The sequence below is a fragment of the Epinephelus moara genome, chromosome 22 (assembly GCF_006386435.1).
Source record: "Epinephelus moara isolate mb chromosome 22, YSFRI_EMoa_1.0, whole genome shotgun sequence".
In the NCBI taxonomy this organism is placed as follows: domain Eukaryota; kingdom Metazoa; phylum Chordata; class Actinopteri; order Perciformes; family Serranidae; genus Epinephelus; species Epinephelus moara.
The window spans coordinates 16,594,588-16,605,268 of record NC_065527.1 but is presented as its reverse complement, the minus strand read 5'-3'; the positions used below and the strand labels follow the sequence as shown (position 1 = coordinate 16,605,268).

The following is a 10,681-nucleotide window of genomic DNA, read 5'->3' as shown; positions in this document are numbered from 1 at the left end:
CCAGGACCACCACATGCATCAACCATAATGTCACACACTGCACACAGGACTGGAAAGATTAGTTCATTTTGTGTTTATTTGGTTCAAGGAAGAATTTCCCTTATATGTACAAAAACAAACAGCTTAAGTGTGGCTTTGCAAACTGGGGCTCCTCCTGCACAGCGTTCAGTAGACTCAAGGATAAAACTATGAAGCATACAGTAAACATGACAACGGACTTTCACTCCTTATTTCAGTATAGTGGAGGTCTGAGTGACTATGAAGATATCGGGGTACAGAGATACCTCGGTAATTTATCTGAATGACCATTTCACAATCATAAGCACTTACAGGTGTGACTCCCATCATATTTACATGCAAATTCAAAATGTACACTCACTAACCCATGGCTTACACACCCCTCTATGACGGCAATCCAAAACACTGAAAATTATTATGAAGGATAAAGGGATATCTTCTGGTGTATTATCTTAAGTCACTATAAATACAAAAATATCACACCAGCATCACCTATGCCACTTCAAAGCTGTGAAACTAAAATGGAGCCAAAGCATGACGGGCCTGTGTCTGTTATATGAATCTTAATTTGTTCACTGTGCTGATGACACAAAGCACAAAGAGATGACCGCACTGACAGGAAAAACAAAAAGGACATTTCTGTTAATAAAAGCCATGTGGATAAATAATCTGTTAAAGACAGATGAGAACCACAGGTCACCACACAGACACTTTCCAAAATAAAGAAGAGCGTGGCAATGTCACTGATCAGATATCTAAGAGACATGAGATGTTTCAGTAGCAGGAAGGTCAGGAACTTGAGTCAGTTTGAAGAGTTGTAGAGTCCTCCCGGAAGGTTGTTCAGACGCGAACGTAGCTCCTTCCGGACCTGGGTCACCCTCGCCAGTTTGCGCTTGTATTCCTGAAAAAGTCCACAGCAGAGAGGGTTCATCAGAGCTCAGATATCTTTGAGTTTGAATGAGTGACGTGAATTTTTTAACAGTCTCAACGGTAATTTCTGGCCTAAAGGGTACTGACAAAATGTAACTGGAGAATCTGAATCAATATGTAGACTACATAAAACTGGAAACAAGTTTGTCATTAATTTAACTTTGTATTGCATGATGCATCACAGGATGTGGTGTTAGCTAAAGTACCTTAACTTTAATGACACAAGTTTGCATTTCTGGCCAAATACCTCCATCAAACATGTTGTATTGGTCCCCACAATTAAGACTCATTTGAAAGCACCACCACATTTATAAAGAGAGGTTGTTTCATCATATTTAACTATTACTTTTTGGCTGTTAAGCGTGCAACCCATTTAAAATCATTCAAACAACTAAATTTATGATGAGATTTGAACTGTATCACTACTAGGCCCGGCTTCATGGATACCTCACTACATGATTTACTTGAACTTCCATCCTCAAAATAAAAACCTTCTTCCTCCAACTGATTTTGTGACTATACCAAGCAGAGAGGGTTATAGTGTTTGGGTTTATTTTACTCTCAAAGTAAAGACAACCAACAAAACTGCAGAGGTTACTGTATCATATCCTAGGGCCCGTTAGACTGTAAGAACATGTCACAGAAACAATGGCTTTGACACATTATCCAAAGGTCATGTCAGCAAGAAAACAGGCCATTTATGTATCATATATATGCACCACTTTTTACGGTAACATGTAGTGTCACTCAAAGGTTTCATCTCTGCTCGGGCTTTGCAGCATGCAAGTGCTTATTGTGTTTGGTAAGCAGCTGATTCATGTAGGCATGTCTCCTCACCAAGTTCAGTATGAATCACAAGTGAAAAATTACATTTGATGCTATTAATAGCACATCATGACAAAAAAGTAGAGATAATCCTGCTCTGTACCAAGATTTCTTTAAAAAAAAAAGAAAAAAAAAAAGATGGTCTCCTCCAAGTTTTGGTTTTGGTTTGACCTGTAATGACACTCTGAGGTTTCCTCTTTTTCAGCACATCTATGACTTGTAATGAATTGAGCTCTAAACTTAACCTTTAATGTGTAACTAGCATTTACTGAATGTCACTACTACAAAAAAAGAATAAATATTGCTGTTAAAGAGCATATTTGACATTGAAAATGTGTACAATGCATGAATCACCAGGAGCTGCAAGTGTTGCAGCAAAATAAAAGCACTCACAAAATCAAGTTTTATTTTTTATTTTCATTTTTTTATTGCAAAAGACTTGACTGTGTGACGATACATATATGAAATACTTTATCCTCTTGGTATCCTGTGGATAAAGGCTGGACAGTTATTTTCAACACAAAATAAAAAGGATGGCTATCAGAAAACAAGAAAATCTGTAATCTAGTATTTAGGTCGATACTTACCTTGTAGGATACTTCCTACAGTGAGTAAAGATTGAACTGAGTTAAATGACAAAGACTAAAAAGAAAAATTGGGTATTGAGTGTGACTAATTAAGAATCTTTCCTGCTTGTAACACTAACAGGCCTGACAATCAAACTGAAATCTACAGCAACACAACAGACCGTCTGCAGAAGTATGCAACATGCTGAAATACATGAATAGAAATGTTAATTCAAAATAAGTCAGAGCACACGGCTACACAACACAGATGAACAACAAGAATCAATAATGGTGAAACAGAGTTGAGGCAGACGAGACGTACAGTGATTGAAAGGAAAAAAGTGATTTACGCACTTCGAGTTTCTGCTCGTTCTGGGTCAGGCCGTCCTTCTGGCTTTGGAGGAAGACCGTTAGTGTGCGTGTGAGCTGCCTCCTATCATCAATCTCTGCTGCCAAGCGGCCACTGTAGTCTGCTAGCAACATGCAGGCCTCCTCCACCAGCCGAGAAAGCCGCTCCCCTGATTCCTTATCTGAAGCACATAAAGCACACAAAGAGCAAGGCACAGTGTTTAAACATGTCAAGTCTGGAGGGTTCAACTGAAGGTCATTCAGCTATCCATTAAAACAGGTATTATAAATAGCTGCTGTATAATCACAGGCATATCAAACATTGTTTCCTGTGGCAGATGGAGGCATTAAAGCCCTTTATACCTGTGCAGTTTTAGTGCCCTGCTCATGCCCTTCAGTTTGTTTGTTGAAGTGAAGGAAGGGCCTCTATGCTCCGTAGCCTTCAAATGTACAGTGTGTCAAAGTGGTTTAATGACTTGACATGCTGTCTCAGTCTTGAGGATATGGCTTTCATACAAAGACCGTAACATTTTTAAAGGTTCAGTGAACTATCATGACATCAACCCTCTGAGACCTGTTTCTGTCTTCTCTCAGGGGGGCAGGGGATCTTTAGAGGGAGACAGCAATTCAAACATAAAATGGAAGCCACATAGAGGTGGTGTAGAAGAAGAATACGCATGAATTATTTTTGTATGTTGTATATGTTGTACTGGGTATCAGGTGTTACGGGGTAATTAGCGGTCATCACTATATATAGTAGGAACCTTTCTTTGCCTGGTCAGGTGTTCCGAGTTGAATGGACACTGACAGGTTTGTGATGGAAAATAAAGGGACGGAGTGTTCAACCGGCAAGTTTGACTCAGACTTTAATTCGTCAGACACGATAACAATCAGCACATCAATTAAGTCATCCCAGGTGCAGCATGTCAGTGGCTTAAAGCGTTGGCTCAGCCTCTACAAGCGGTATACATCATCTGAACCTGAGGATTAAATCAGTTGCAGCTCCGCACTGTGTCTCAAGTTTTTCTATCCATGAATCCGTAAGAAACACTGTGCTGTGGTTACGCACGTATTCAAACTGTTCAAGTTTAGAGAGACAGAGGCTTAGAACATTATGATAGAAGTATATGATGGCAATTCACACGCTCAATTATGTCTCCGAAGTTGATGCAGCAGATGTTGGTTCATAGTCCGACACAGATTTACAAAAAATTTAACAATTTTTGAGCAGAATTTTGTTCTTCTTTAACGGCCCAAACATCCCACTAAATTACCACATTAAGACACCAACATCTTGAGAAACATCCATGCTGTGATTTCGTATGAGGCGAGCACTTCTGTTCTAGAAACTGTTCAGAAACCTCATTATTGTCAATATACCTATGAAAGCCATACATCCTCTGAGTGCCAGAGGTCTTGAGTTTGTGACTGTACAGTTTCATGAGGTTGTGATTATCCTAGTGATCACAAGAGGTTATTTTATACAATGAGGTCAAGTTTCAAAAAATAACTACAGGGACTAACATCATACCACATGAATAAAATCTGGTTTAACTAATCCACCAAATTATACATTTACAAGACTTTTGGGGGACTCCAGTATACGGAGATAATCAAATACACTATTCTTAGAGAAGGTGAAATTAACAGATTTATACCGCATGCAAAAAAACTGTATGGGATTAGTATTAAGTGGGCATGTCTATAAGGTGAGGCTCGTGGGTACTCAAAGAACCTGTTTTCATTTAGATATCTTGAAGTGAAATGTCACGGAATCCCTGTGAAAATGGCCCTGCCAGTTTTTCCCCTTGCAAAAGTTTTGCATAACTTCTGAGCTCTATTTAGCCTTTCCTGACAAACTAGCATGACACGGTTGATACAAATGGATGTATTAGATTGTATAGCATAAAAATTGAGAGCACCTCAGCCCCTTAAAGACAGTTATGTTGGCCGGGATTGCCGGCAATTCCAACAATGTCAGAGGGTTAATCATTTTATTAGCTAATGAGTACAAGTGTTAATGAGCTATCAAACAGACCTGTGTGTGCGAGTGTGTGTGTACACACAGTATACAAAAGTATGCTTCGTCCTGCCTCCTACCTGTGATCCTGTGAAGCAGTGACGTGTCTTGCACCTCTGCAGGAAGGGAGGAGATGCGCTGACGCAGCACTGAATCACCAGAGGCTGCATTTTCCAGCTCCTGCAGAGCCCGGATTAACTCCGCTGTCTGAGGCAGAGGAGAATTATAAGCAGGAAAAGGAAGGAGAGAAGTTAAAAGGAGAGTGAATGGTAAAATTAAGAGTTATCATAGGTTAAGTGTCGAATACAAACAATATTGGAGAGGCTGCAGAGAAAGGAAGTATTACAGTACAAATCAATCCAGAGGCAGCTCTATGGACTGTAAAAAGTATCACTGTGCTTAAGAGTATATTTCATCAATACTCTGTATTTATGGCTTCACTGATTGTGTGGGCAATCACCTGTGGGGGCTCGGCTGGTGAGCTCTGTGAAGCAAAGTCCTCAACATCTGGTCGGATCTCCTCATACGACCGCTTCTTTGCCTTCTTTTCTCCATCTAGGATTTATGAGACAAAAACAGAAAACCATAGTAAACCATGCAGGGAAGTCTTACAAAACCAAGCTAGCAAGGTTTAAACCTGCAGGTTGGAGCATAAGTAGCTACATTAGCTTATTGCTGTAAGCAGTGTTCGTGATGTGTAAACTTACACAGGACTTGTGAGAGCTGATCTAGCAGGTTATTCTCGTACACAGCTCTCTCCTGCCAGATTGACAAAACCCGACCCAGCTGTTTCTTACAGCCCTCCTCGCCATCTCTGGACAGGACAACACAAGACAATACACTTCAGCGAATATGTCCTAGTATGCTAGCTGTATGTCCTGTGTCTGCACTGAAAGAAATCTGAGCCAAACAACACTGTTGTGCTGTACTCATGCACAGGATGGGGGAAAGGTCATGGATGTGTAAAGAGAGAGGCAATGACAGCGAGAAGAACAGTAAAGTGGGACTTCTGAAGGAGAACTGATGGGATGGATGTATTTGTTTGGTTGTTGAGTTCAGATATCAAAAGTCTTTCTCCAGAATGCTTGACTCCACCTGTAGGGCCTGTGTCGACACTGCGGTTTTTCTCTGAGTGCTGGCCTCTTTTTTCCCAATTGTTCCTAATCCTGGTGAGGAGAGCATACAGCCGCCTAGAGGAAAAGTGCCATGCCCAGCTTCTTTTTTCAGAGTGCTCTGGGGTTTTTTTGTGCAGCTCCTCAGAGCATTTTTAGCTGAAAATCAGTGTAATCACTGCCGCGCCTTCAGCTTCAGTACTGTCTATCCTGAGCTGTATGATAGGTCAGTCAGGAACTAGTAACTAGTAAACTGTTAATGAAGCATTACTTACAGAAACGTAGCAAGTCATTAAAAAAAAGCACCAAGAGTTTTTTTTTTGTTTGTTTGTTTTTTTAAATGGAGGTTGTTGAGTTGAAAATTTTGACAATCTTTATCCAGAATCCCTGACTCCACCTTTAAGTTGTAATTCTCTAGTGTTTCCAAAATGACTCATGCAGAAACAATTTCTTGTCTTGGTAATTTTGAAATCAAAGATGTGTATCAAAAAACGTCACTAAGCAAAAACAAATATACACATAACACGCTCACATAAGGTAAGTCGCCGATGGATTTTCCTGAGATTTTCCTCTGTCGCACCAGTCATTCATATATTTGTACAGAGATTTTTTCTTCAAAATATTTCCTGTGCCATGTACAGATACATAGTTACTAATGATTTGCAATATAAAATCTCACCTGTATACGTGTTTGAATGCATCAACAATGACCGGTGCAAAGTCCTGAGTGAATTCTGGTCCTTTCTTCTTGCTGTTCTGAATGACGTCATTGGCCAAGTAAAGGAAGGTCAGCTTGCGTGACACCTGAGCTGCATGCATTCAAATGTACACATACACATATCACAGTGAGGCATTTGGTGATGATCCACAGGACTGAACTACAAGCTGAGCAACACAGTGGTATGGCAATGAAACTATTAACTGTATAATTGATATCATTTTTCATCTGAGTTATTAATTACAAGACAAAATGTAAATGTAATATCCAACCAAGCCAGATAATTATACATTAAAGTTACCCCTTTTTCTACGTATCAAACACAGTAAATCACAGCTATCAGTCACAAATACGAACATCTATCCAGTAACAACTGTTTATTCACAGAGTTTGTTCTGCACTATAACTATATACATAAGCATCAACAGTTAGGGCATTTAAGGACATCATTACACAAATAATTCTTTCTTACATCTCTCTAATCACATGGCTTGTTTTATGTCTTTTCATAAGGGTTTTATCCACCAACATCACCTTCATGGACACAGACACATCATACCAGTAATGGTGCACATCTCATGGTTGTTTTTGGACTGGTTACAGTCAACACTGAGCTGAATGTAAAGCTCCAGAGAAATGTGCCATCTCTGTCCCCACTGCTATTAACACTGCACTATCCTTTCAGTCCTCAGACAAGCTCCCAAAATACAACAACCACTTGAGATATCATTAGGTTGTTGACTAGCTCCCGGAGGAAAAGTGTGCCAGTATAAGCTACGACTACAGCACTACACAGAGACACCCATACGACATATCAACTACTTTGCAAAATATTCACAACAACTCTATTATGTACTTGTGCATCTACTCAATAAATTTAGTGAACCCACTAAATTTTATTGTTATGATTCGATGTGGATACGTTTGCTTACAGTGGTTGATGGCTGGTGATCTATCATTAATACAAAATAAATACAAATAAATATATTGTTAGAAGCATATACTACTACTTACATTACAACAATGTTCAACACATTCAGTTTTTAGTGTAAGACTATTTTAAACAGAGTGACGTGACATTTTATTGGTCTATTATGGTGACAACAAGCCAAAAACACACTGCAAATCACAGGTGTTAATTGTTCAATGTCCCTCTGGGGGAAAAAACTTGATAAAATATTGTCATGGTGCAGCCTTTATTGCTTGATGGAGTTAAGTATTTACAAGATTTGACTCTGTGTTAAATCATAGTATTAGTCATAGAACAACTTTAGTCCACAATAATGTAGTCTATATTATTTTCTCTGGTACTGATCTGCTCGCTGGGCCTTTAAACATTGCACTGACTGTAACTTCAGTGTATCTTGTATCCCTTCAGTTTCAGCAGTTGACAGTTATGGGCTTCAGAGGACACACTAAAGTGATGTGTGTTTGTGCTAGTGCTTGAGATAAGAGAGCGTGAGAAAGAAGTTAAGAGAAAAATCTTACTGAGAAACCAGTTCTGGCCTAGCCAACGTTGTCTTACATCCCAGAATAAATGCAGCATATCCCAGCAGCCCCAAATAGATGTAGCTGGTATATCTAACTAGCATGAATGGCACTGGCCAGTTGCATCAGAATCTGTCATTGAGATGTTGACTGACCATCTGCTATCCCACGTGACCCACCTGTTTCAGTTGTTCAGTGTTTATTAACAGAAGAATGATTGAAGAATGGAATAACTAGAGAAAGGGCTAGAAAAGGAGAAAATGTTGATGTCAGGTAGACTTAAAGGGCAACACCACCTACATGAAAAACTCCAGTATGTTATTTCCATGGTCTTGAAAAGTTAAATAAATATTTGTGGACATGAGCTGCTCTCTCAAAGCCAGAAACCAGAGAAGTAAGTCTCAAACTTGGGACATCATTAAGTATAAAGTCTGAAGCTGCTACAGTGCATCCGCAATTAATGGGAGACTGATTTGATGGACCCACAGAATGTTTGTTTTCTTTTACCAAATGAGCTTTATTTCATTGTAGTGTCCTCGGCTCTGAAACAGAAAATGAACCCGCACACTCAGAACATTCCCCTGAGTGCTCTCAGTGTCATCGTTTGCATCTTTCCCAATTCACCGCCTGTGTAGCAGCTCCAGACTTTATATTTGATGACATCACACCTTTAAGTTGTTCATGTTAAACATTACACTAAACAAAAATTTAAACGCAAACCGTTGTTTTTGCTCGCATTTTTACAGGTTCAAGTTTAAGGTCAAATACTTTTATACTTTTTTTTTTTTTGTCTCTCACATTTTGGTTGCAGTTTTCCGTTTCCGAGATAATCGATCCACCTGACAGGTGTGGCATATTATGATGCAGTTTAATACACATGATTACTACACAGGTGTGTTTGGGGCTGGTCACAATAAAAAGACACTAAAATGTACAGTTTTATCACACAACACAATGGCACAAATGTTGCAGGTTTTGACGGAGTGTGCTAAATTTGTGACCAAAATTTGAGGTCTTTTGTGTGCATAAACCTGTAAAATATGGGGGCAAAACCAAAAGTGTTCCTGGATTGCCTTAGACCACAGGAATAAAACTACCTATGAATTGAACATATATATGAAGTTTAAAAGGCTGTAGTTCCCTAATGCACTCCTGAGGTCTCCCACTTGGGAGGAGCAGAAACAAGTTGTGAACTAAACACTGACATATCAAACTGTGCTGACTGATAGGTTGGCCATTTAATGGTACTAGAACAAGCTGTAAACACAAAATTAATGTTGTCACCACTAAAGTATGTTGTGGCGAACATACTAACAGCTGCTTGGTTGCACATGGTTGCATTTGGTGTGGTCAATGTGGCAACCTCCTCCAGAGGGAACTATCTGGCTCTTTGTGTGCTAAATGTTCCTGCTAAATGTCTGTGGTTTGCTGTTGCTTTTTACTTATGTCCATTTAAATCCGCAATAAGCAGGGTCAACTTGAGTAGCACTTCAGGGCCGTGACACGTAGTATGACGGCCTTATGTTGGCTAAACTATTGGGAGACTCCTATTACCTTGTGTGCCAGGGCTAATGAGCAAGTTCAGTTTACTGTTAACGTTACACTTAGCATGGCTAACACATAACCAGGCTAACATTATATAGTAACATAGTTTGAATTAGCTTAATGGAACTGTTAAACAATGCGAGTAAGTCAAAACCTTTTAAACTACCTGCTCGAGAGTTAGCTAACAGTTAGCATTAGCAGGTAACCGTGCTAACAACAACGTTAGCTGAAATAGTTGGATAATTAGCTTTAGCCACAGCTAACTTTTGACTAATGTGGGGAACTAGCTAGCTCTTCACGAACTTACCTTTTTTCAGTTCGTTGATCCAAACATTTACAATGGTCCTCGAGTGTTTTCTATGATGAATGAGCCACAGCGACAACGTCTGCACACTTTGCTGTGAGTTGCTGAGCTCGGACAGTTTCTTTTCTAAAGCCGCCTCAGAGAAAGCTGACATCTTGACGAGACCACAGGGAGGACTGGACACTGGGAGAGGCAGCTTTAACGTGTCCCCCAGATGTGTTGTCTGCCGCGTTAGCCAATCACTACAGAAATTTTAGCCATCCACATTAGACGACACACGCTTCCTCCTCCTATGTAAAAACTGACCGGGGTTGTTGATGTTAATTCGCTGCAGCCGTCCTCTCAGTAGTGTTGTGGTGCGGCTCCAGGCAAAGCAACCACAGCGGTCTGCTTCTTCTTTGATTTTAATGGCGGTTAGCAAACCAACTTTCAGGCGCCTTACCGCCACCTACTGGACTGGAGCGTGGTACAGCAGATTACCATCAAACAGAGCAAAACAATAAAAAAGAGGAGTAAATTTCTCTCTGTTATTCCTGTCACTCTTCATCAGTTAAACAGTAGCTTACCTATATTCCTTGATGCCTGTCCAAGTAGACTGCCCAATGTAATACTGTGCTTTTCTTCAGTTAGTCCTGTTATTAACTACAGCTGGGCATTCAACACAGTCATACCACAAAGACTCTCAAAAGCTCCTCACCCTCGCACTGATACCCTCCCTCTGTGCCTGGGTGCTGAATTTTCTATCAGTCAGAGTTGGGAACCATACATCAGGAATAAGAACTATAAGCACAGGGACCCCCCAGGGCT

General features: G+C 40.1%; 1 protein-coding gene across 1 annotated transcript; it reads right to left on the bottom strand.

Annotated features, from left to right (window-relative positions):
- Positions 1-58: 58 nt before the first annotated feature.
- Positions 59-10,274, bottom strand: LOC126383589 (regulation of nuclear pre-mRNA domain-containing protein 1A-like). Its single transcript, XM_050034128.1, has 7 exons — positions 9,878-10,274; positions 6,499-6,628; positions 5,415-5,521; positions 5,168-5,262; positions 4,788-4,914; positions 2,694-2,869; positions 59-919 (listed from the first exon to the last, which is right to left on the bottom strand). The coding sequence occupies exons 1-7, from the start codon at positions 10,026-10,028 to the stop codon at positions 821-823; spliced, it is 885 nt and encodes a 294-aa protein (XP_049890085.1). The 5' UTR covers positions 10,029-10,274; the 3' UTR covers positions 59-820.
- Positions 10,275-10,681: the final 407 nt, after the last annotated feature.